General features: G+C 36.3%; 3 protein-coding genes across 3 annotated transcripts; all 3 read right to left on the minus strand.

The window, feature by feature from the left end:
- Positions 1 to 469: 469 nt before the first annotated feature.
- Positions 470 to 9,352, minus strand: LOC114257134 (O-fucosyltransferase 1). Its single transcript, XM_028196898.2, has 9 exons — positions 8,914 to 9,352; positions 8,632 to 8,812; positions 8,001 to 8,082; positions 7,796 to 7,866; positions 7,226 to 7,314; positions 6,978 to 7,101; positions 6,613 to 6,896; positions 2,313 to 2,442; positions 470 to 1,333 (listed from the first exon to the last, which is right to left on the minus strand). Exons 1-9 carry the CDS (start codon positions 8,919 to 8,921, stop codon positions 710 to 712), a joined length of 1,593 nt encoding a protein of 530 aa, XP_028052699.1. The 5' UTR covers positions 8,922 to 9,352; the 3' UTR covers positions 470 to 709.
- On the minus strand, positions 4,272 to 5,729 carry LOC145807909 (uncharacterized). Its single transcript, XM_082906915.1, has one exon. It carries the CDS (start codon positions 5,591 to 5,593, stop codon positions 4,565 to 4,567), a length of 1,029 nt encoding a protein of 342 aa, XP_082763041.1. The 5' UTR covers positions 5,594 to 5,729; the 3' UTR covers positions 4,272 to 4,564.
- A 3,580-nt stretch (positions 9,353 to 12,932) lies between the features above and the next one.
- Positions 12,933 to 27,598, minus strand: LOC114257133 (uncharacterized). Its single transcript, XM_028196897.2, has 2 exons — positions 26,344 to 27,598; positions 12,933 to 13,678 (listed from the first exon to the last, which is right to left on the minus strand). Exons 1-2 carry the CDS (start codon positions 26,627 to 26,629, stop codon positions 13,308 to 13,310), a joined length of 657 nt encoding a protein of 218 aa, XP_028052698.1. The 5' UTR covers positions 26,630 to 27,598; the 3' UTR covers positions 12,933 to 13,307.
- Between the last annotated feature and the right edge of the window lie 309 nt (positions 27,599 to 27,907).

Genomic DNA, 27,907 nt, shown 5'->3' on the forward strand with positions numbered 1-27,907 from the left:
AGGCTAAGATGATGACAGGCACACCGACCATACATTGACGTCACCATTGAATTGAAACTGCAGCAAATAACTATTCAAATCGTGAACCATTGCATAAGACAGGATCATCTTACTAAAATTTACAACTATACCAATTGACTCTGTGACTAAAAAAACTAAATCAATTAACTCTAACATCAAATTCGAATGCATTAGAATGTGAATCGATGTCATGAAATGGGAGAGGTGAAACTATTATCATAGCATTCAGACCTGTTAACAGAATTGAAAAACTATTATCATAATAGCATTCATCAAATTCACATATACACATTATATATAATTATTTGTGAGTTGTGTTTTAAAATTTTAAATTAATTATAATTACTGTTTTTTTTTTTTTTTAAGTAATATATTTTATCATCATGGCAAAAGGCTACACTGTAGTGTCTTACAAAGGCAAAATAATCTTTTTCCAATGTACCAAAAATTTAAAGGCAAAATAATCTACTTTCTTTAGAGGTGTTGTTACAGGGCCACAAATCACATTCCCACACAGTTCTGAGATTGCAGAACCCATGATCTAATTCTCCAAAGTTTATGAGCCCCGTGTACAAGAAAGAAGGGCAAGAAGCACAATCCAAATACTGATATCTCCCACTTTGATGCTTTCTGTTGCAGTTCTGGAAAAAAAGAATGACAGTCAAAAACTACTACTTTCGAAATGATGTTAGTTCTCTGAATCAGGATAACTAGTCACGTTTGATCTGCTAACGAGTTCCACCGTATCAGTTTCTTCCCTGTGCAACCGACTGTTGAGTATTTCTAGAACGTTCTCTGGGGGGCATTGATCAGCAGGATCTTTAGGTGATGTCTGACAGAAACAGTCGGGCCAAGAATTCGTATAGAAAGACTCGGGCTGGACCCTCTTGTGAGGCCCACCGAAGTTAGTGTTGAACATGACACGCCTGACTGCTTCTTCAAAACCGGAAGTCTTGCCATTCTCCCGATCGATGAAGATTGGAGCCAGGGCTTTCCTGTCAGGTCGGATTGTGGTACGGAAGCCATAGTAGAGTCGGTGACCCATAAGGTTGTTGGCGAAGTTGCTTGGGCCATCATAAGTTGGCATGAAAATGTCAGAGAGGAGACAGACCATATAATCGACGGCAGAGCCCACCAATCCTTGTTTGTTTCCAGACAGCTCTTCTGCAGGGAGCACCGTATTATGGTTTTCCAGGTGAGGGAAAAGTGCTCTGAATGGCTTCATGAAACGATCTCCACCAAAGAGTTCACCTGCTGCAAGGTATATTCTTGTGGAATTGTCAAATCCGATGGAACGCAAGATGAGACCAACCTGCAAAAAGCAGCCACCAGAACTGAGGTGTAGCACTCTAAAATAGCTGTGCTAAAATGCTGGAAATTAGCAACAGAGCAAAACATAACATCATATGGGTAATTAGCGGGTATGATGACAATATATGCTACACATATAAACCCTTAAAAGGCTAAATGGAAAAACTGTGTCCATTTCTGGTTACACATTTACTTGGACAAACTTTCAAGTTAGTCGCTATACGAAGTGCAAGAAGCAAAAGATGGATAGCAAGGGTGTCTTCCATCGATGGTATGATAATCTGTTTGAAACACTTACTAGCAGAACGGATGGTTACAATTCTGAAGATAGTGATTGGAGTAGCCAGATGGATACTGGCAGAACAACAATTCAACACTTCCAACTTGGAATGTAGCTGAGGCATTTATATGATCAGTGGTGTTCCAAAGTCCCATAAGTGATTAAACCTAAACTCCAATTGAGTCTTAAATTCACCTCATGTTCTAAGCCTTCATTTTTTTCAACAACCAAATGATATATTAAGATCTTGTATCCAAGAGTCACTATTTACTCTAAACATGTAACCGAAGAACATTCAAATTCAACATGCTTTCACAAAATTGCTCAACTAATCATTGGTACTTCCATAAATTTTCCTTGAGGAGAAACATTTCTCCAGAAGTAAGCACTCGCCTGCGATGATGGAAGCACCAGTAAGCACAAGCACAATTTCTTGTACCAAGTTTTGATCAGATTGAATCCAAGTGGTCGTTTATAAAGAAACAACTAAATGCACAAACGATTTTATCCTCATTGGAATGTGGAACTTAACTATAAAATATCGTCACTTGTATTGTCTCGTCTTTTGCCAATTGCATTGAGAAGATTGACTAGGTTGTAGTCTTGTAGACATCTAACTTTTTAGTTTAGTCATGCATCGGTTGCATACAGACAAAAAAAAAATGGAGCAATGGAATAGGAAAGAACATGGGAACCATACCTCTTCTGGAGTTAATGGACACTTCCCAATAGCTCTTCTTTCACTATAAACAAGTTCCTTCTCTGCAAAATTTTCCTTCCGATATTTCTTCAATATGCTTTGTTCTTTAGGGTTAAATATATCAATGCACCTGTAAAAAAATTTAGAAAACTTTATTTGATTCGTAACTGTTAATTTTGATGTATGGAAAAATAGAGAGAATGAAATATGTATTGATGATTGATATATTACAAGATTGATTAATTACAATTCCTATACAATCTATATATAGAAGAAAATGTGGTAGTAGGTGTAGTGGAGGTGATAGTGGGTTAGGTGAAGTGGAGTGTGTGGTGAAGTGGAGGTAGGTGAAGTGGAGTGTGTAGTGGAGTAGGTGAAGGTAAAGATGGGAAATTCTAACAGCCCCCCGCAAACTCAAGGAGGAGAGAAACTAACCAACTTGAGTTTGGAGAGAGTAACAAAACAAGAAAATACATAAAAATAAAAAGGATAGGAGACACTGTATGGTCGTGTCAGACCATTGGTGAAGACACTGTATGGGGTGTCATAACGTTGTAGAGGACACTGTATGGTGGTGTCAAACCGATGTAGAAGACAGTTTATGGGGTCATGTCGGACCGTTGTAGCAGACAATGTTGTGATAGTTGTTGTGACAGTTTACAGAGTCTTGCTGGACCCTTGTAGAAACTAACCGGAATCAATGTCGGGACAGTTTACTGAGTCTTGTTGGACCCTTAAAGGAGCTAACCGGAATTAGTGTCGGGACAGTTTACAGAGTCTTGTCGGACCCATGAAGGAGCTAACCGGAATCAATGTCGGGACAGTTTACAGAGTCTTGTCGGACCCTTGTAGAAACTAACCGGAATCAATGTCGGGACAGTTTACAGAGTCTTGTCGGACCCATAAAGGAGCTAACCGGAATCAATGTCGGGACAGTTTACAGAGTCTTGTCGGACCCTTAAAGGAGCTAACCGGAATCAAATGTCGGGACAGTTTATAGAGTCTTGTCGGACCCATAAAAAGTTGCACCCTCAAAAGGAGTGCCCAATTTTGTCAAAAGGCGTGCCATCAAAAGGCGTGCCCAATTCATCAAAAGGCGTGCCATCAAAAGGCGTGTCCACTTTGTCAAAAGATGTGCCATGAAAAGGCGTGCCAGTTTGTCGGGCGGCAAGAGGCGCGCGATACGCGTGGCTGCCTCGGCTATTTAACCAAGACGAAGGCTGAGGCTGAGGCTGAGGCATACCATTCTGAAACCTCTGAAACCAACCCTTCGCTGAAAAAACTCTGCCTCTGCGGAGAGAGAAACTGTGGAACACTTTGTTGCCATTCTGTCACCAACCCTTCCGAACATTACCAGTCGGAAATTGCTATTTCGCTGAAACACTTAGCAACCCAAAAACATGGCCTCTTCTTCCCGTCCAGCTACCCAGAACCTGCTCACGCTCTTTCCAGAACTGAACGAGCCCACAAGAGAAATAACTGGTGCGGTGGCCAGTGAACCTCAACCAAACACCTCTGGTTTTGCTCCATTGAACTTTCCGATGCGGTCGGTGGAGCAAAAAATGGCGGTGCAAACTGATATTGAGGCTAATCAGTATACTCTGAAGTCATGCGTGGAAACCATGACGGCAGTCACAAATTTGTCGAACCGGCTGCAGAGTAGGACAAATGAGGTGCAGCATTTAAATTCCCAGCTGGCTCTGCTCCAACGCATGTATAAGGATGCGCGAGCAGAGATCAGTGTGCTAAAGGCAGAAAATAAGGAACTGAAGCGGAAGGCCACCGTGATGTTCCGATTTGGAGGGCCGCCATATGCTGCAGTGGAGGAGCAGGGAGTAGTGATCATGCCCAGTGGAGTGGGAAATATGGAGACAACACCGGCAAGGGCTGCCCAGGACGGAGGCAAAAAGAAGAGACCTGCAGTAGAGTAGAGAAGCAAAATCCCGCCTGTGGATGTGGTTGTTTGGTTTTTTTTTTTGTTGTTGTTGTTGTTGTTGTTGTTGTTGTTGTTTTTTTTTTTTTTTTTTTTTTTTTTTTTTTTTTTTTTTTTTATGTAAAAATGTGATCGGGGTTGATCCCGGAGATGAATAAAATATGATTTGTTGTGCAAATTTGTAAACAAACATATATATATATAGTAAAATATAAAAGAAAGTACGCTGGATTATTATTATTATTATTTTTTTTTTCATTAAAAAAAAAAAATAATAATAATAATAATAAAATATAATTTTTTTTTTTTTTTTTTTTTTTTAATGACGAAAAAATAAAATAAAATAAAGAAAAGGAAAGAGGAGTGTGGATGAGTGGGAATAATATTTGATAATGATTACGAAAAATAAAATTAAAAAAAAAAAAGGAAAAGGAAAGTGGGGAGAGCACCAAATAAAAGTTTTATAATAAAAAAATAAAATTGGGCGGTGGATGGACAGAGAGAGAGTAAAAGGCAGCATGATGATTTGATATAAATAGTAATAAAAAAATAAAAATTTAGACCATAGAGAAAACAGGGTGTCGTGTGCTGTGCAAAGGAGGAGTAAAATAATAGAGAAGAAAAAGAAAGTGGACGTGGGTTCATATCCCACAGAATCACACAGCTTCTCTCTTGGGTCCCCCCAGTACACCTTTGCCACAACCTTTGCCCCTTTGGTCTTTGACATGGTATGAAGTATATCCAGAACTTCTGCATCAGGAGTCAGTCCATATTTCTTGCACACATTATTCTCTCTGAATTCTTCCAGAGGTATCAAAGGTGATCCAGTGTCCTCAAAGAGCTGCTTATTGGTCGGATCGGATTTGGGGGAGAGGACATCGATGACAACAACGAGATCGCCAGCTTCGATCAGATTATCAAATGTCCATTGGAGGGCAAGCTTGCTGGTTGCTGAATAGTCCATTCCAACCCCCGACGATATCGTCATCTCCATCCTCTGCAAGCTCAGTGCTTCCTCTCGCTCCCCGTCCGATTTCATCACTATCTTCCTCACATGCAAAAAGCTGAACCAGCTAGGTCTCAATCCTCTGGTTCTGTCAAAAGGCCTGTTTCGTTGTTGGTGGTTTTGCAACCCCTGGGTGACGTTTTTGCGCGCCCCGTAACCGTCTTGGAGGCAGTGCCCAAGCTCGCGGAGCGCATCGACGTGGCCGAGGTAGGCGGCGCGTGCGCAGAGCGCGACTCCGGCGCGGAGGTCCTTGTCGGTTTTCGAACCACCGCTGCCGTTGAACTGAATCACGGCAAGGGAGTACCGCGACGGCGCGTGAGACCTAATCGCCGCCTTTGCCATCAAAGACGCTCCGATTTTACTGTCTACAAAACCGAGGAAGCTTCAATGTTGCCGGCGACGACGCACTGTTTCAAAAAACGGTGAGAGTTCTCCGACCAGTTTTTTTGCTCTGATGGCGAAAGTTTCCGAACCGGCTTTTGACGGGTAATAATAATCCGAGTCCGGACTCCGGGTGCCCGTTGCTGAGTGATTTTGGATGCAATCTTCCTTCCAGGGAGGTCCACCCGGCGAACCGGTTCTTGGCGGAGTGGTTCGGGCCAAGGGAGTCGGATTTGGATGATTTTGCTCACAAGGGCCCTGGGGCTCTTCAGTTTGGCATAGAAGAGAGCAGCTATGGAATTTGTGGCAGCGGAGTGAAGGTATGTGTAGAGGTCCGGCGGGCGGCCAAGGCGAGGCTGCCACCCGCCGGTGAAGTAGAATTACTAGGTTCTTAACCTAGCTCTGATACCATGTTAATTTTGATGTATGGAAAAATAGAGAGAATGAAATATGTATTGATGATTGATATATTACAAGATTGATTAATTACAATTCCTATACAATCTATATATAGAAGAAAATGTGGTAGTAGGTGTAGTGGAGGTGATAGTGGGTTAGGTGAAGTGGAGTGTGTGGTGAAGTGGAGGTAGGTGAAGTGGAGTGTGTAGTGGAGTAGGTGAAGGTAAAGATGGGAAATTCTAACAGTAACTAAAAAAATTCTAAAGGGGAATCACCAAGCATTACTAACAAATACTTGGCCGACAGGTGAATCTACAAGAACGCACAAATACTCTAGTCTAGATTTTCTGAAGATGCACTAATATAACAGAATACCAAGATGAGATGCATATTCTGATTTGGAAAATTTTGGAATAGCACATGGTTTTCCAGATATTGTTCAAATGAACACAATTTCAAACATATTTGTTTGCACAGAAAGCCTGCATAACAGAAAGAATGTTGCTGTGTTTTCAATGAAAAATTAGTACTAAAAATATCAAATACTGTATGCAAACAAGAGGGTCAAGATGCAAACATACCCAGCAAATGCAAGCATATCCATCTCAAACCGAAGGTGTATTGCCATGAAGTGACCTTGCGCACGGAGCTTACTGACAATTGAGTTACTCAATTGCATGATATGTGGTTTAAACCTAAGGGCATGATAATTAACTCTGCATCTCAGCCGCTGATATTCAGGATCATCAATCTCTTCTGCTAAACGGTGTGAAAATGGAGTGAGATAAATGGCACCATGTTCCTTCATCTTCTCTAATGCATCCATTGTGTACCAACTAATAGGAGCATCTCTTGGTGGCCGAAGCTGAAAAGTTTAGAAACAGTTAAAAAACCATTTGAGAAGCTGACATTTAGGTGTTCAACTTTCATTAAACCAGTGTCTAACCTGATAGGCTTTCATCTTCTTGGTCTTCCCATTTTTGTGAATTTCAGGAAGCTTTTCCACAATATGTACATCATATCTCAGTGACTTGATAAAATGTTCAACATCATAGATACCTTGGAAGCCACTGTATGCAATAATGGAATCTAGTCCCATTAGATAAAGAGTTCATCATTTTCTTTTCCTTTTGATTTGTAAGAATATTTCATTTATGCTTCAATATAGAAAACATATCTAAACACACATAGTACCTGTCATCGTGCCAGAAGGAGTTAGCATCTAACTCGGGCAACACAAGAGTAGCATTCATGATTCGTGCAGCTAGAACAGCATTACATATCTGGAACAGCCAAATATAGAATGTGTCATTTCCTCCTTTTAGTAAAAATTATAAGAATTTTCTACTTCATGTGATCGAGGTACAAATCAAACGAATTGGTTCTATATATACCATGCCTTTGTGTTTGTGATAAGTCACCAACCACAATGTTTTAATGGCCATGGGAATGGAGAATGGTCATATAGCCAAGTTAGATGATGAAGACTCCCTGTTTTGTTGTATGTCATAACATAATTACAATTGCAGACCTTACAGTAGCCCTCAAGATGAACATTAGAAGAGCCCAGAATACTAAATAACCAAATTCAACTAAATAACCTTAGTGACAGATACAATGCACTTCATTTCATCCCAAGGCACTAATTATAAGCCCAAGTTCCATGTTTTTCGCAAGTCTCACAGAGTGATTACAATATAGAACCCTATGTAAAGAAAGGATGCGTATTTTGCATATATCTTATTCTAGAGAGAAGATGCATACCGCGCTGCGTTGCTGATTTAGACCACCATTACAACGAACACGCAAATAACCATTGCTCTTAACTGGAGGTGCTGCCACAATTAAAACAAGCAAAGTATATATTTTAGAATGGAAAACCAAACACAGTTTACAATTATAAATCCACAATCAACAAGCTCATGCCACAACAATAACAAATTAAAAGGGATTGCAAGAAGTCATGTACGGGGCCAGTCAGATCGTGGAGCAGATGATGGTCTCCAGCCACCAGAAGCTGCAGTGCTCCAAAGTTCATCTACTGTGACATGCTATAAGACAAATAAAAAATGATTAATTTCTCTTGAACGACCATGGAAAAAACAAATAACAGTGCAAAATAATTGAAGAGGTAGCAATTAAATGCTTGTATATATATACATCTATTCTATTATATAAAAGCACACACCTTTCTTGGTGTGAACTTTGTCAAACTTTTTTCATTCCAAAAGTTTGTCAAACTATCCACAACAAATTTTATAACTAGCCTCATATAATTGCCGAGATCAAATTCATATCAAATTTTGTAACTTCTTGCAGATTAAATTATGTAACTTCTTGCTAGTATATATACATATACATACATACATATATATATATATATATATATGTATATGTGTATACAGCCATTCGATATACAATGCGAGTGATTGGTATTTATTCTTTTGCAGGGCTATAGCTGAGCAACAGGGTTTGAGTACAGCAATGGATTCAGTTATGATTTCCAAGTCTTTTTTATCTCTAAAAATTCATGGTGAACATGACAATTGGATAAGGATAAATCAAGAGTACAACAATGGAACTGAATTGAATAAACAGACCTGAAGTGCCTCAAGGGAACGATTATTCCCTTGAAATGTAGAGAACAAAGACACAGTGCATATCAACAAGACGATCACTGCAACAGACAAACGACCCAGCAGTCCCTTCATTCCCAAACTGAGTTGTTGCTTCAGCTGCTGCTGCCGATTCCCATATCTCCTTCCCAATGCATCCCCAGCTCTGTCAATTTCAGCAAAACAAAACACAATGTACAAAGATTGATATACATACATACATATATATATACATAGAGAGAGAGAGAGAGAGAGAGAGATTGATACCTCCTCATTGGGATTGAAGTGGAGAAGCAGAGAGGGCAGCGCAACAGAAAGAGTAAGAAGAAGCTGATGATGAAAATGAAACCCTAAATCATTGACATTGAAGACGGTCGGTGGTTGTGGTTCTCTTTCGCCATTACCGATTTTTATGAATTTTCACTCTCTTCTCTTCTCTTCTCTTCTACTCCACTTCCGGAGTTGGATCTGATGATGACTTTTTGCAAGAAACAAGCAAAGAGCGTAATGTAGGAAATCGCACGCGCCAGGGCGAGTGGTCCCCAACATTCATGTAGTGCAACCATGTTCAATATACAACTGCACCACCGCTGCGGCTACCGAATTTAGCCCGAATTCATTCTAACGAGTTTCTTTTCAGAAAAAGCCCCCTTGCGAATCTCTTTCCAAAAAGAGATGAATTCGAACTAAATTTTTTTTTTTTTTTTTTTTTGACAAAATACCTACTCCTCCTTTGCCATTTAACGAAATTACAAATTTTCTTGCCTCTGTTTGGCAAGATGGTTTTCAGGCTTTTTTGGCTATTTTAGACACAAAAAACAAAATAAGCTATTTTAGTCATAACAAACAAAACATCACATCCAACCCACAATCATTACATTCTTCTCTCACAAAAAAAGCCAAAAAGCCAAAAAATCCTTCCCAAACCAAGCTTTTTAGCCCAGGCTAAAATAGCCAAAAAAGCCAAAAAGCCAAAAAGCCAACCCACTTCCCAAACGGAGGCTTAGAATATTAAAAATTATATTTTATCTCTTCGCAATTGACGTCGTTAACGGATATTATAAATTAATTAAAATATCTTTTTAATAAACAAAAACAAATTATCTACATCTTTTAAGATTTAGTTAAATTACATATTTTTCTGAGATTTAGTTAAATTATTATTTTTAAATAAGTTATAAAAAGCAAAACTAAAATGAAAATACACTTAGCACGTTACAAAAAAATTAAGGTTTTAGAAACCAAAATTTAAGGATAATTATTTTTAGGGGACCAAATATTTTTGTTACTAAAAATGTCGTTATTATATTTTTAGTAACGAAAAATAAACAATAGTGATTAATTATTATCTTTTTTTGTATCAATTATTTGTCTTGAAAAATAAACTATTTTGAGACCAAATTATTTTGTCTCTAAAAGTCTATTTATTATTGACACTTTCAAAATTTTATCGCTAAAAGCCTTATTTTTGAATTTTTAGGGTGACCTTTTAATGACTATCCTCGTAACGATAGAAATTAGTCCCTAAGGGTTCATTTGATTTGTATTTCTGAAAAAAATTTGGGAAATTTTCTCTACAAATAAGTTTTTAAAAGTAATCAAACCAAACAAATTTTTTCAAAAAAATTTCTCAAAACTTGTAATCCAAACAAGTTTTCCAAACAAATCTCTCTCTCACACACATCAAATCAATCACTTTTTTCAAAACTCTCTCTCAAAATAATTTTCCAAAACATCTTTTGAAAAAAACCAAATCAAACAACTTTTCGTACTTTTTATCTCTAAAACACATCTCTCAAACACAAACCAAACATACCCTAAATATCTTTTGCAACAAAATCTTCACTTTTAGAAGTCAAAAGAATTGATCTTTAAAACTCTTATATGTTGTAGTGTCAGATGGTGAAAATATCATAAAATTAACAAATAATTAAATAAGTTAAAAACACAATAAATCACTTGTTAAAAATTCTTAGAATATATTTGATTTAATTTTTAGAAATTTATTTTTATTAAAAATTAATTTGGTTAAGAAATAAAAAATAATAATTATTTTTATATAATTTTATCTTTTGAATGGTTAGAAATAATTTTTAAAAATTAAATATATATTTTTCATATTTATTTTCATTAAATTAGTTTTTATTTTATTTTTTTAATTCTGAAATTTTTTCCAAACAACAAATTAAATTTGGTTTCAATTTTTTTTTTTTTCCATCTACCGTAACTCTTTTGTAAATTTTGTTAATTTATCAATAGAATTTTAACAGAGACAATATCGTTCATCAATTTATATTTTAGTAATATCAGCTAACTATTCTTAATGTTTAATTAACGGTAAGAGTTAAATTATTATGCAAATATATAAACCTCAGGGACGGAATGCAATTTTAAAAACCTTAGGAAAGAATTTGTAATTTAGCTAACATCAAAGGAGGGGTAAGTAATTTGTTTTTGTTTTTTTTTTTTTTTGTGTGGAAATACATTATTTTAATAATATTTTAATTTTTTTAATTAAAAAATACACCAAAAAAAACAATATAATAATTTATAATAATTTTTTAATTAAAAGTGAAAGTTCTCACACCAGGCACAAGTTGCCGTTTGACATGCGGCTTTTTTGTTAGTTTTTGAATTTTTTGGATTATTTGAGCTCCAGCTAAAAAATTCATTTGAATTAATTTTTTTTATTTTTTTTATTTTTTATGAGAAAAAAAATAATTTTTATTATTTAGATGTGATATTTTATTTTATTAATTTTTTTATTTTTTATTTTTTTACTCCAAAAAACCAATGCCAAACAAAACCTAAGTTACAACTGGTGTAGAACCACGTGGCCCAAATTCATTGGGTATCCGCTTTCGCGGGTGGCTTCAAGCTGTTGCCAGTTTTATTTGTATTTTTATGTTTGGTAAGATTTGGTAAGTCAACACACGCCTATATAGTGTTTTAACATTTTTTTTATACATATATTAATATTAATAACTGTCCGTGACGTCCCTTGATGATTTTTTAATATAATCTCATGAAACACTTTTCTATGTCGGTGAATGGTATTACCCTTTGATAATTTAATGGAACTGATAATCTTCTATAAATAAATAATTTTATATTCTATTAAAATTTCTCATTTTAAAATATAATATCCATTCAAATGGCATTGCGTAATAAGGACAATTTTTTTTTTTTTAAATTGACTATTATATTGTAAATATTTCTTGATTGATAGTGTTATGATAATTTATAATTTTTGAAATAAAAATATTATGCCTTCGTTTGGGAAGTGGGTTGGCTTTTTGGCTTTTTGGCTTTTTGGCTTTTTTGGCTTTTTTGGCTATTTTAGCCTGGGCTTAAAAGCTTGGTTTGGGAAGGACTTTTTGGCTTTTTGGCTTTTTTGAGTTTTTTTGTGAGAGAAGAATGTAATGATTATGGGTTGGATGTGATGTTTTGTTTGTTATGGCTAAAATAACCTATTTTATTTTTTGTGGCTAAAATAGCCAAAAAAGTCTGCAAACCCACTTGCCAAACACAGGCTATATGTTATGATAGTTTATGATACAACAATATATTTTCATAGTATTACTACATCATTTCAACAAAAAATTATGTACACAGATTGTAACATTTCCAGATAGAATATGCCTTTATTTGGAATGTGAATTGACTTTTTAACTTTTTAATTTTTTAACTATTTTAATTAAAAAGTCTCGTTTGGAATGAATTTTTTAATTTATTTTTATTTTTTTTGAAAGAAAAAATAAAATAATTATGTTTTACATTTTATTTTGTTAACTTGTTAACTTATATATGTTTACTTTCTGGCTGTGTTCGGATGTTACTGCAGGCACACTTCTTCTCCTCATTTTTTTTTTTGCTTTCACAAATTTGCACACTTTTTCCCCCTTCTCATTTTTTTACTCCCACAAATTTTTTTCATAAATTTATTATCCAAAATAATGAATGATCAGTTTTTTATTTTTTTTCAACAAAACAGTAAGAACACGATAACCCCATAGGAGCCACCATGGTAAGCCCCCCATAGGAGCCACCATGGTAAGCCTTCTGAGTTCTTTGTTTGGATCGATGGCTGCCATTTGAAATGTGACTTTTTTAATTATTTTAACTTCGATTTTTTTTTTTTTTTTTTTAACTTTTGTTCATAAAAAAATAAAATGATTATGATTTGAATGTAACATTTTATCTTATTTATTTTTTAATTTATTTTATCTTTTTATAACTAATTTAGCTAAAAATCCATAATCCCAAATGAAGCCATTGTAGACGCATGCTGTGAAGGGCCCCAGCAACCTCAAAATTTACTGAAAGTCTGAATCTCATCCCCAACCTCAACCAAAATCATGTAAGATGAAAACAAAAAAACAAAACGAAAATTGAAAGTCGGGTTCAAAATACAACATAAGGCTAAACACCTTAAAATTTCTAGATATGACAAGAAGTACGAAATTTTCAACAACATTGCGTCAATCCCTCCCCTCCAGAACTCAAATTTCTTCCGTTAAAAGCGCCAACCCACGATGATTTCCTTTAAATTACGGAGATGTTTGATCAATGTCACCCCCAAACAAAGACCAACTCATCAAACTTGAATCCTTCGAAATAATTTGTCAAGTCTTGAATTCTTGGAATGTTGCAAGCATTTCTCAAGTCCGATGTCCCAGTGCTTGGCTCTGAAGATTTTGGTTGTCCTCTAAGAGCCGGTCATATTCAAGAAGCAGATCAGCAGATTGTTTCTGGAGGGAAGCGACATGAGCTTCGGCTGTTTCAACCCTTTTGTCTTTCTCTTCGGACTCCAACTTAAGTTTCTTCAAATTATCTTTTAAACTAGACATTTCTTTCTGCATGAGCTTCAATTCCTTGGTAGCTTTCTCTTCCTTTTCTTTAAGCTGCAGCTTCTCTTTGTTGAGCCTTTCAACTTCCTCTTTCGAAGCTCCAATTGTTTCCCTTAGCCCTATGTATTTCCGAAGATAATGGTGCATACGATCGATTAAAAATCCAAGAAATAGACAGAATCCTGCAAGATCAAGTTCCAGCCATCAGGAAATACAGCACTGAGATAAGAAAACAAATAGAAAATATTATTGGCTTAGATTCCTGTTTTTTGGCACAACAGATAACAGTTTCACTCAAACACGGTGTCCCAATCTCTGATTAAGAACTTCAACAAACGCAGAGATTTGAACTGGGAGGAGCTGTATGCACAACCAAAAAACTATTCCGAAGGTCTAGAAGAAGATAAAAAATACGAGATTTTATTAAAAAGTACGTACAAAAGATTATGAGAATATGCTCTGGCATCGAGGGAATTGCACATATAAAGGTTTCAAAAAAGAATCGATCTGGTCATAATCTATATGGGATTCTCACAGTTTTTAATAGAAAGTCAACCACGAGGAATCAATAAAGTTCATGAAGCATAAAACCACAAGCTTTCTAAAGAAAGTTTGCAGCAAGCCAAGAGGAATATAATGCATCTCACAAACTATAATTGAGAAAGCTAAGAATAGAGTAGTCAATCCAGACAGCAGATCAACCAGACGCCAGAGTGCCTTCATCATCAGCTTCTAGTTCAATAAAACCAAATGGAACTTGGGAATTACATGCTGCTAAGATTCAGCATCTGAGTTCAGTGATTTTATTTTTGGGGGGACAAGTAACCGACTTTAGTGATGTTATCAACCTACAAATAGCCACTCCCACTCTAAATCCTAAATCGATGAATAATTGGCTAGTGATTCTATAGTCCATGAACTTCAAGATTATAGAAGCATTATTCCCACAAAGCTCAAGGGTCAAACTTGGGTGAAACATCAAAATTATATGCAAAAAAGGAAATGCAACTATCCAACTCAATATGCATACAATCAGAGCTTGCCTATGCATGTAATATATTAATGTATACACAACATATATGTGTTTCAATCATACTGTTAGTCATAGCATGAATAACATGATTTTGATGATTGTTTTTTATTTTGTTTTGATTATGTTTTGATTTATTTTGAGAAATGGATTATAATTGCAAACTTATTGTTTGATTAAATCATTATAATCTATGATTATATTTAACTATGCTTTTGAAGGCCAAAAAAGAAGCTTAAACAGGTGTTAAAGAGATCCCATAACAACAGCAAACAGCAGCAGAAGTAGCTAAAACAAAGGAGGCTGAAATTACACTGGGCGGTCGACCAGCTAGGCCAAAATCGGCCAGTTTCGCTCCAGTTCAGTTCTGCTTCGCACCGGTTGTCAGACCAGCAGTATGCTCAACGATTACAATAGTCATCCTTCATGACCGGACGACCGTGGGGTCATCCGGGTGGACGTCCGGGCGGACGACCACCAAGAGAAAATGGTCACAATGGACATCCGGGTGGACGACCTCCTTGTGCATAGTTGTCAAATTCTGTGAACTGATAAAAGAATGGTTTGCATCAGACACCCATCATTCATCAGGCAAATCTCACATAGGCTAGAGACAACTATTGAGCATCCATTTGTATATCATCTCACCCATCATCATCCCATCTCCTCAACGAGAAGAAGAGGATGACCTTGTCAGACAGAACAGAACACTGAGCTCTGCTATACGTACAGAACTCTGTGTAGTGAAGATAAAAAGAGAGACAGAAACAGAGAAGTGAACAATGAATTTAGAAAATTTTCTATCCTGCATCACTCACATATTTCATCTTCTCTAAGTTATTTGAAGAGGTCTTCATCTGAGTTTTACATTCATTCTTTAGTAAATCAAACACTGAGCCTTTAGCCTTAACCTTATCTACCCGTGAGAGGTTATCAGAAAAATTAGAGAGACTTGAGCCAAGAAATTTCTTTGATTTTATCATCAGTCTTAAACTCATCCTTAGAGTAACCTGAAGAGTTCCTTAAACCTTGATACATCACTCACCTTCAAAAATTACACACAGAGCTTAAGCTTTAGGCTTATTCACCTTTAAGAGGGTTACTGTTATATCTTCTGAGCATCAACATTGCATATCTATCTGTGAAGATATTTTTGTAGCTTTCTTTGAAAGCAAAACACTCATTTTCAATCTTGTAAAGGGTCACTAGCAAACTTGTAAAGCTCGAGAAATCTGTGGAAGATTGCCCCATGTATGAGGTTACTAATACCCCTGTGAAATAAAAAAATTTGTGGAGGATTGCTCCATTTGTGAAAAGGTTACTAGCACCCCTGTGAAGCTAGAAAATAGTGAAAAATCTAAAGTAAAGCTTGAGGAGTGAATGTAGGCTTGGTTGGAGCCGAACCACTATAAATCCTATTTGCATTTCTCTTCCCTAATCTCTTTACTCTACTGCTCTAGCTAACTGATATATTTGGTTCCATTGTTTGTGTTTGCTAGAATTTACTACTAAATTATCTAGAACATATTTTGTTAGTTATTTGATATCCATTGATATATTCTCTGTGCTAGCTAATCTGTTGCCATTTCACTTATTGTTTTAAGTTTTGCTTGATCTTTATCTGTTTTACCAGTTAGTAAGCTTTTATTGGGGAATTGTTAGTTTTGATTTGTAGAAACCTAAAAGGTTGCTTTTTGGGTAACAATTGGTATCATAGCTAGGGCTCTTATTTAGATTTAACAATCTTAGAGTTTTTGATCCATGGCAACCATAGCTAGTACTAGCAGTGTTGGAGGTCAAGTCACCAATAGGCCACCCTTGTTTGATGGAAGTAATTATAATCCATGGAAAGAAAAAATGACTTTGTTTCTTCAAGGTACTAATTATGCTTTATGGCTCATTATCACAAAAGGTGCTACAATCCCTACCAATGTAGTAGACAATGTTAGAGTGCCTACATCTGAAGATGAATTTGATGAACATGACTATAAACTTCTACAAGCTAATGCTAAGGCCAAACTTATCCTTGTGCGTGGATTGGATGCAAATGAGTACAATAGGATTTCTGGTTGTGATACAGCAAAAGAGATTTGGGATAAACTTGGAATTACCTATGAAGGAACTAGTCAAGTAAAAGAATCACGTATTGATATACTTATTCATGATTATGAGCTCTTTAATATGGAATTCCACGAATCCATTTCTGAAATGTTTTATAGATTTACCAACATCATTAATGTTCTAAAATCTCTTGGTAAATCTTATACTAATATTGAGCCTATGAGAAAAATTCTTTGGTCCTTACCAAAGAATTGGGAAGCTAAGGTTACGGCTATTCAAGAAGCAAAGGACCTAACAAGATTGAGCATTGAAGAACTCCTAGGCTCACTCATGGCTCATGAACTTACAATGATGGATGGAAGCAAAAAGAAAAAGAAAGCTATTAGGGGAGAAGATGATGAAAGTTGCACTGATGAGGAAATCAACAACAATGAAGCATCTCATCTATGCTTAATGGTGTAAAAGAAGATGATGAGGTAATCTTTAACTATGAAGAACTTAAAAGTGCATTCAATGAATTACATGATGAATTTAGAAATGTTTGTGCTGAAAATTCTATGTTAAAGAAATTAATTACTTCTCTTTCAAATGATTTAGGCACCGTTTGGAAAGAAGAATATGGGGCTTTTTTGGCTATTTTAGCCATAAAAGACAAAATAGGCTATTTTAGCCACAAAAAACCAAACATCGCATCCAACCCATAATCATTACACTCTTCTCTCACAAAAGAAGTCAAAAAAGCCAAAAAAACCAAAAAATCCTTCCCAAACCAAGCTTTTTAGCCCAGGCTAAAATAGCCAAAAAAGCCAAAAAGCCAACCCACTTCCCAAACCAACCCTTAGACGTATTGAAAATAGAAAATTCTATTTTGAAAAATGACTTTACATCTATGCTAATGAGAAAAATGTTTTGAAAAACAAAGTTGAGGATTTGAACAAAACTCTTGAAAATTTTGTGAAAAGAAAAGAAAACCTCAATAAACTTCTTGGTAATCAAAGATGTGTTTTTGATAAAGTGGGCATTGGTATTGATCCTATCAAGAAACAAGAGAACTTCAAAACCATATTTGATCCTTCTAAGCTACTTATGAGATTAAATGTTCTTGAGGCTAATCCCTATGTGGATCCAAGAGAGTATGGATACCAAGAAAGAAATTGAGTTATTTTGTAGGTGAAACCTCAAATAACACCAAAGACTTGGAGAGAAGATGCACAACAAGAATGTTCAATCTTAATAGCAAAATCAGTCCCCACAAGAAGACAAATGATAAAATGAGAACCACCAAGGTGAACATGAGAGGTAACGTATAGGTGAAGATTCCAAAGAGGTAAATGAAGGTATAACCTCTAACACGCCTGTTAAAATTCACCTACTCTCCACCTACTTCACCCACTTAAACCTACTCCACTAAACCTAACCCACTACACCACTACCACCTCACCTACTCCACTAAACCTAACCCACTACACCACTACCACCTCCACTTCACCTACTCCTTACCTACTACATACCTACCTCCTCTAATCTTCTATATATAGGACTCATTGTAAATACAACAAATATCAATCAATAATACAATTCTCTATTTCTCTTTATACATTAAATTTCTACATGGTATCAGAGCCATAAGATTTAGGCCCGTATTTTGTTTTCTCACCGGCGGGCAGCCGGCCGGCAACCTTGCCTTCGCTGCCCGCTGGAATTTTGTACACATACCTTCACTTTCCTGCCTCTTCCAACTTTCTTACAACTGTTGTCCCATAGATGGGCTTCATATCTACCGGTCCATCTATGCCTTGTGACACCTCTATACTGTGAAGTCCTCTGTCCAAATGCATCAATGGACTTCCTATGGACAACCTGCTTCTGATCAAGCTTCTCAGACCCTCTTTTCTTCCCCTCCTTGAATGGTACACCTCATGGCCTCTAAATGCATAGTAATCTGAGTATTGCTGGGCTAATAACGAAGGCCTCTCGAGCAACTGAGATGGGGCTTCATATTCCCTTGCCCATCCAGCATCCATAACCATCACTTTGTCACAGTCCATAACTGTGGGTATTCTGTGAGCTATGCTGATTATTGTACACGACACAAAGTCCTCGCGAATGATTTTCTGAATGACAGCATCGGTCTGGGAGTCGACAGAAGCCGTTGCTTCATCCATAAACAGAATCTTGCTGTGTTTCAGCATGACTCTCCCCAAGCACAGAAGCTGTCTCTGTCCCACACTCCAATTGTCTCCGCCATCAACCACTGATGCATTGAGTTTTTCAGACTTTGCAGCCACATCTTTTAGTGGTACTGTTTTTGTGCGAAGGGACATAAATCATCACATTTCCCACCTTTTTTTCTTTTATTTTGTCCTCCACTTTACACCTCACATGCCTTCTCTCTATCTAAACAATAATTTTCCACCATCTCCCTCTTTTTCTACACAATATTTTTGTACCACCGCCCACTCCATGATACCAATATTATTATTATTATTATTATTATTATTATTATTATTATTATTTTCACAAAAAAAAAAAAAAAAAAAAAAAAAAAAAATTCATTCCAGTTGATTTTTCTGCATTACCACACCTACCATTCGAGTTTGCCAAACACACTTGCTTTATTCATATCGGGACTCACCCCGATCACCATTTTACATCAAAAAAAAAAAAAAAAAAAAAAAACAAACAAACAAACAAACAAACAAACAAAAAACAAAACAACCGCACCCACAGTGGGATTTTTCTTCTCTACTCTGCTGCGGGTCTCTTCTTCTTGCTTTTCTCTTGATTGTCCCGTGACTGCCCAGCCTCCATGCTTCCTAGACCACCAAGCAAGTTGCCTCCTCCCTGCTCCTCCACTACAGCATATGGCGGCCCTCCAAATCGGAACATCACGGTGGCCTTCCGCTTCAGCTCCTTGTTTTCTGCCTTTAGCACACTTATCTCTGCTCGCGCATCCTTATACATGCGTTGGAGCAGAGCCAAGTGGGAGTTTAACTGTTGCACTTCATTTGTCCTGCTCTGCAGCCGGTGCGACAAGTTTGTGACCGCCGTCATGGTTTCCACACATGACTTCAGAGTATACTGATTGGCCTCAATATCAGTTTGCACCGCCATTTTTTGCTCCACCGACCGCATCGGAAAGTTCAAAGGAGCAAACCCAGAAGTGTTTGGTTGGGGTTCACTGGCCACCGCACCAGTTATTTCTCTTGTGGACTCGTTCAGTTCTGGAAAGAGCGTAAGCAGACCACGGGAAGAGGAGGCCATGTTCTGGGTAGCTGGACGGGAAGAAGAGGCCATGTTATGGTTGCTGAGTGTTTCAGAGATGGGTTGGTTACAGAGTGTTTACAGAGTGTTACCAGTGTATCTCTCTCAGCCCACGAAGAGTTTTTCAGAGGTTTCAGACTGGTTTGATTTCCACATGTTCTCTCAGCCTCCGCCTTCATTTATATAGCACATGACGAAGCGGCCGACACGCGCACTGTCGATCACGTGCATCGCCGCGTGTCTGGCGCGCCTTTTGATGGCACGTCTTTTTATGGATTGGGCACGCCTTTTGATGGCACGCCTTTTGAAAGATTGGGCACACCTTTTGAGGGTGCGACTTTTTAAGGGTCCGACAAGACTCTGTAAACTGTCCCGACATAGATTCCGGTTAGTTTCTACAAGGGTCCGACAAGACTCTGTAAACTGTCCCGACATAGATTCCGGTTAGTTTCTACAAGGGTCCGACAAGACTTTGTAAACTGTCCCGACATTGATTCCGGTTAGCTCCTTTATGGGTCCGACAAGACTCTGTAAACTGTCCCGACCTTTAAGCTTAACTTCCATATATTTTAAAGTGTAATGTGTGTTCAACAAGTTGAATTTGTTAATTGATTTCATGAAATCAAAATAATGCTATGTTTGCTAAGCCATGTTCTGCTAGGTTCATTCAAACCATCATTGAACTCAAAATTGAGATTTACATTTTCTTGATGAACGCCTATTGAAATTTGGATGATTCATATATACATTGGCTATTTTATATCATGTCATTCATTGCCATGAAAAAGATAAATGAATTTTTTTTGTGTAAGCATACTCTTATATTTTTGACATCATATATATGACTACATACTAATATGTTAATTCTTTTTGAGTCATATCTTTACGGAATCAATTTTGATGATATAGCATGTTTTGATATTGAATGCTAATTATATTGTGTTTAATACATTCATGTACACTTGTGATCTCAAAAGTATGCTTAATATGAAAAATTCATGCTCATATGCTTCACATTGGAATATTTGATTGAGTTATGAAATATTTGATGAAATTTCTTGATTAATGGAAAATCATATGTTTATTGAATATCATTTGAATATGAGCTATTTTGCCATACATCTCATGAAATGCTATTGAGTGATAATTGTGAAAATTAATTTATTTATAGCATTCATATTTTGTTCCACATTGAGTAAAATGATTGTATCAAACTTAAGATAGTGGATTGAACATATTTGATGAAAATGCCTCATGACAATGTTTTCTGTTAAATTGAGTATGATGTATCACTTCTTGATAGAACAAAGAACATAGAACTATTTTTCTCATGTATAATATGCTATATGCTACAATTTGAAAAATCTGAAAATTAGCATTCTAAGCTCTTGATTAAACATGGCACCCATTGAATTGTCTCTTATCTATTGAGTTTGTGATAAGAGGTGATATAGAACAACATTTACTTTGTGCTGTATTTTTCATATGTATGAATGTGATTGTTGTATAATTGGATATATTTGCACAAGATCACAATACAAAAGGGAAGCACCAACTTAAGGGGAGAAATCTTTTGTTAGACATACTTGTTAAACCCCTTTTGAGCTAACTTGTTTGTGAAAGGAAATTGAAGATTGAGAAGTTTCCAACTCTTGAACCAAAGGTATGTTTCCTACACTCTTGAGCTTTTGTGATAAAAATTCATATGTTCTCTCATATCCTTTGAGCTAATATTTTCATTACAATGATGTGAAAGGGATTGATTGTTCACGAAATTTAAACATGTATCATATGATTTGTAATGAATATTCTTTGATGATAAATGAAGAGAAATATGCTCTTGCCAAAAAGGGAGAAAGAAAATCATGCCTATGCTTAAATATGTGCTATTTGTTGATTTCATGATTTTCTTGACATATGAACTAATTATGCTTTGGACATGCTTCATTTGTGGATTTACCTTAGCTCTATGAGATTATAATGAGTTTAAGTTATTATGAGCTATAATTGGTATTCTGCATAATACTTTGCTATGATTGTTAAATCTTCTAGATTGCATGTTATTATCCTATTGGCATTATTAGGAGAGAAACAATTTTTGTCTTGAGCTTCATATATCATACCTCCTATTACTTTTGTCAAATGAAACAGGGGAAGATTTTAACTAAGTTAAACTTGAATGCTTTTTCAAAATCCCCTCAAATTGTATTTTGTTTCTGGTATCAAACTTATGGGCTTGCACCTTCATTCTATTATTATCTCTTTGCCCATTACAAATGGTATGAGCTTATATTGAATAATCAATGTGTGCCATTTTTTATTCTTCTCTAAATTGGCAACTTACTTGTTATGGACGATTATTTGTGCTATAATGAGACTTGTGTTTTTTCATCATCCTATATTGTTAAGTAGTGCCAAACTCCCTCCTTCTTGTTGATTGTGCTGATAATGTCACTGAGAGAGAGAAAGAGTTGATTGTTTTGGTATCTCTACTTTTGGTATCTTAATTCTTACAAATGTGATCATTGAGCTTATTAGTTGTTGATAACGTAAGAGTAAGATGTTTTCCTCAAGGGGAGAGTGGCTTGAACCATAGCTCTTTATTTAGTTTTTGATAATGTCACAGGGGGAGAGAATGAATGTTTTTGAATATGAAGGTGATTTTGAATATGAATGTCATTTTGTAAAAAGAGCTTGCCTTGAGGGGGAGTTGTTCTTCACCCCAAACAAATCAAAACATCCTTGTGTGTCATCATTAAAATGGAAGAGATTGTTAGTCATATCATGAATAACATGATTTTGATAATTGTTTTTTATTTTGTTTTGATTATGTTTTGATTTATTTTGATAAATGGATTATAATTGAAAATTCATTGTTTGATTAAATCATTATAATCTATGATTATCTTTGTGTTTAACTATGTTTTTGAAGGCCAAAAAGAAGCTTAAACAGGTGTTAAAGAGGTCTCATAAGCAGCAGAAGTAGCTAAGACAAAGGAGCCTGAAATTACACTGGGTGGTCGACTGGCTAGGCCAAAATCAGCCCGTTTCGCTCCTGTTCAGTTCAGTTTTGCACCGATTGTCAAACCAACAGTATGCTCGACGACCACGGTAGTCATCCTTCACGACTAGGACTCGACTAGACGACCGAGTAGTCATCCAGGTGGACGTTCGAGCGGACGACCACCAAGAGAAAATGGTCACAGTTGACATTCGGGTGGACGACCACCTTGTGTAGAGTTGTCAGATTCTGTGAACTGATAAAAGAATGGTTTGCATCAGACATCCATCATTCAACGGGCAAATCTCACATGGGCTAGAGACAACTACTGAGCATCCATTTGTACATCATCTCACCCATCATCATCCTATCTCCTCAACGAGAAGAAGAGGATGAGCTTGTCAGACAGAACAAAACACCGAGCTCTGTTATACATACAAAACTCTGTGAAGTGAAGATAAAAAGAGAGACAGAAACAGATAAGTGTACAGCGAATCAAGAAAATTTCCTATCCTGCATCACTCACATATTCCATCTTCTCTACGTTATCTGAAGAGGTCTTCATTTGAGTTTTACATTCATCCTTCAGTAAATCAAACACTTAGCCTTAACCTTATCTACCTATGAGAGGTTATCATAAAAATCAAAGAGACTTGAGCTAAGAAATTTCTTTGATTTTACCATCAGTCTCAAACTCATCCTTAGAGTAATCTGAAGAGTTCCTTAAACCTTGATACATCACTCACCTTTAGAAATTAAACACAGAGCTTAAGCTTTAGGCTTATTCACCTTTGAGCGGGTTACTGTTATATCTTCTAAGCTTCAACATTGTATATCTATCTGTGAGAGATATTTTTATAGCTTTCTTTGAAAGCAAAGCACTCATTTTCAATCTTGTAAAAGGTCACTAGCAAGCCTTTAAAGCTAGAGAAATCTGTGGAGGATTGCTCCATGTGTATGAAGTTACTAGTACCCCTGTGAAGCTAGAAAATCTATGGAAGATTACTCCATTTATGAAGAGGTTGCTAGCACCCCTATGAAACTAGAAGATAGTGAAAAATCTCAAGTGAAACTTGAGGAGTGAATGTAGGCTTGGTTGAAACCGAACCACTATAAATCTTGTTTGCATTTCTCTTCCCTAATCTCTTTACTCTACTGCTCTAGCTAACTGATATATTTGGCTCCATTGTTTGTGTTTACTAGAATTTATTACTAAACTATCTAGAACATATTCTGTTAGCTATTTGATATCCATTCATATATTCCCTGTGTTAGCTAATCTACTGCCATTTCACTTATTGTTTTAAGCTTTGCTTGATTTTTATCTGTTTTACCAGTTAGTAAGCTTTTATTGGAGATTTGTTAGTTTTAATTTGTAGAAACCTAATTCACCCCCCTCAGGTTGCTTTTTGGGTAACACATACCACTATAGCGGTCATAACGGGTAGTGGTAATCACCCATACAGTTACGTAACAGTTACATTGTGGCCCATTCTAAAAACCATGGTTTAGACGTACAGTATAACATGTAGGGTAGTATGGGATCTGAGGAGCTCAAACTTTAGTGAGAACCAGAGAGAGAGAGAGAGAGAGAGAGAGAGGTCAGCAACAACAAAATCAGAAGTGCCTTTTCCATAGGGACATTAAGGCACAGAATCCAAAGCACTCGCTGCTGAAATAGTGCAACAAATCAAAATAGCCATCTATAGGATCCAACAGGCAAGCAGGAACTTACCAACTTAGAACAAGAGACAACATCAGCAAGATCCAGCTCACACGACAAGGTAAATGAAGAGGCTGACACATGTCTTGGAGGATGATGTTACATGTGGCTCGGAGAACACACGTGTTCCTCTCTCTATAAGATTGACCAAAAGACTTGTGACCCCAAGATCATGACAATCAGACCTCAGGCAACCCTTAATTCTAGGCACCAAGAACCCTAGAAGGATTGCGAAATGCAACACTTGAGGTCATATAGAAACAGCATGCAGAGCTTGAGAAGCTCCCTAGATCTTGCTCCTGACCCATAGATCTAGTGTTACAACATATGCACTTGGAGGTGCCTTTGTGTTGGAGGTGCCTTTGTGGTGGAGAGATGGGTAGTACAATACGAGTCTTTGACTTAAAACTGGGAGTCAGGGCACTCCTTTACAGGACTGATAATGCATGCTAAGACCACCATTGGAGTTTGGAGTATGTTTTGAGAGAAGTTGTTGCGTCAAGAGGCTTTTGAGCCACACATATCATAGGTGCCACACATAAACATGCTTGTAACAAGTGGTAAGTGTTTCCGGTGCCTATGTTACGTGTTAAGAATACATAAAATATCAATGTATAATTGAATGCTCAACTACTTTAAAACATTTAAACCAGGGCAGGGGCCGGTGACCAATTTGGTCCATGCCTTGGTTACTTAGGCTCCATATATTAAGAAACGGAAATCACCTACTAAATAGAATTTATCTAAATTATGGTAATTTTTGTCTCCCTCTAGATGTATAAAGTATATTTTAAGGTCTTTGGGTGAAATATCTGATTCTGTTTTCAGTCAAGTACATCCAGTTGCTAAGACATTTTTATGGGGAACAGAGCATGAATACAAGGTGCATGAATATTATTGTTACATATGAGGAGACCATGAGAATTTTTACTCTAAAAGAGGCTGCTTTTTTAATTTGGTTACCATGTACCAATACTATTGCATACTTTAAAATTGTCTCTTATTTCAGTAATAAAATTATTGAGTCCTTGAAGATTATAAACAAAAGCAATACATTTACGAACATGAAAACTTATTTACAACACACAATCACAATACAGCATAATATTGCTACCAAACACTACCTAAAATTTTGGAATTTTATCAAAGTGTGACTGTGAAGAGGGAACGGGAATATCATATTTGATTAAATTTGCAAATTACTAAAATTGTCCTAGCGAAGAGATATCTTGGACATGAGCTACACAAGATAAATGTTCATTTTTCAGCTGAATCATTCCAGTAATGTCAAATATACTATGTCTACATATATTTTCTTTCAATATTTGCACTTAATGCTCTAATTGTTTAAATTCTAACGCCCATCACATTACAAATTAAACAAATGAATAATCATTCAGAGATCACTGGGGGTTAACCCCCTTCCAACAGGCATTAAACCTTCTAACCTCACAGATAACATATTGCCATCAAGTGAAACATGCCTATTCAACAGCTAGCAAGTTTCTTAGTGTTAAATTGTTGACCACCAATCATGTATATCCTCAACTCGCTCTCTCCGTGAGCAAAAACACAAACTTACTACGAATTAAGTTTTTGTACCATAAAAATATAAAATGTTTTGGAACTCTATATATTACAGCTATCAATGCAATTGACTTAGAAAGTGAAATCACAGGATCAACAGACTAATATATTGCACACCAAGAAAGAAGAAGAAAAAAGAAGCAAAATGATATGTGGGAAACCAAAAGGACTAGTATCATACCCATGAGAGAAGCTTCTAGTAAATGGGTCCTCCAGAGAACCTGATCCATGGGTGTCATGGTACCAAGCTTGGCACCCTTGTTCTGAATCTTGACAATGCTAAAGAAGTTTGATAATAGGATCACAGACATAGTAGCAGCAACTGTTTTAATAGTGGCCGGACCTTTTCCCATCTTCACCTGATCCAAACTCTTCATTACCAGCTCCCTCAGTGGCCCAATCTTCACCATTAGAAGGAATGCCACCACACCCTCACCAAACAGAACCAAAAACAACAACTGAATCATCTTTTTTTTCAAACAAAAACCCTAACACTCTGCAACTGTGAACAATCCCTAATCTTATCCTAAATGGAAGTCCATATTCTTTTCTTTTCTTTTTATTCAAAGAAATAAATTTTCATTCCAAAGAATGAAAACCCACTTTCAAAACCCGATTCTTAGAGAAAGTGAAAATTTAAAAACATAGATCTGTAGGTTTGGCCATGGCTAGAAAGAAAGAAGCTTCTCAGCAAAAACCCATTTCTGGTATTGATGTGAGTAAGAGTGTCGATCATCTTGGGGGTAAATCAAAACGCACTCTCTTCCAACAACAACGATATGAAGTCACAAACCCCCAAAAACAAAAATTACCATGAACAGAGAAAAATAAACTTTTGTACAGTAACTCTGATTAACAATCAAATCTTGAAGAACCCACTCCCAGCCAGGCAATAAATCTTGAAATTTTACTAAAACGGGTTCTTAATTTTTCATAAGAAAAAAAAAAAAAAAAAAAAAACACCCCGCTTCTTAAAGGTAGGTTTTTGAGAGGTAAAAAAAAAAAAAACAAAAAAACAAAAAAAAAAGGGGGTGAAGTTAGGACAATAGGGTTTAGCTATTAATATAGGGAGAAAAAATAAAGAAAAAGGAAAAAGAAAAATAGTCCCAGCAACAACAGTAATGGTGGGAGGGTTTTGGGATTAGTGTGGGTTTGGATTGGCACATGGGTTTTGCTTTACAGCCCTAAAGGATTGACAATTGGGAAAGGAGATAGTTACACACAAGTATTCCAAAATATCATTCAAAAGCAAAGAGCATGAATTGGGGAAGTGAGGAAAAAGTGGCTTAGGAGGCAATGACACAAAGGTCAGAAATTGTGGAGATTTACCATGTTTTGAAACATAAAAATGTGTTTGGAAGTGGGGCAGATTTGTTGGGTTTTTACATTGAGAGAGAGACTCTATTTTTGTTGTCTTTTAAGAAGGCAAAATAAGCATTATTGCCAAGCTTAGTGGCTTAAGCCTGTAATCAGGAGGGATATTAGTATTGTTTAATAGTCATATTGCATAAGTGGATGTAATCATTCTCACTCAAAATTCATATGCTTAAAAACAATTTAGAAAAATTAAATATTGAGTTGATTAGAGGTGAATCGTCAATGAAAAGTAGGGAAAAGATGAAAACTTCAAAACCAAATAAATTTTAAATTTTAAATTTGTAAAAATTATTTTTAAAATATACAACCAAACAAAATTTCAAGTTTGACAAAAAAAAAATCAAAATCTAATTATAAAATTCATTTGA

Source organism: Camellia sinensis, chromosome 14 (assembly GCF_055761805.1).
Source record: "Camellia sinensis isolate YWXY chromosome 14, ASM5576180v1, whole genome shotgun sequence".
Classification (NCBI taxonomy): domain Eukaryota; kingdom Viridiplantae; phylum Streptophyta; class Magnoliopsida; order Ericales; family Theaceae; genus Camellia; species Camellia sinensis.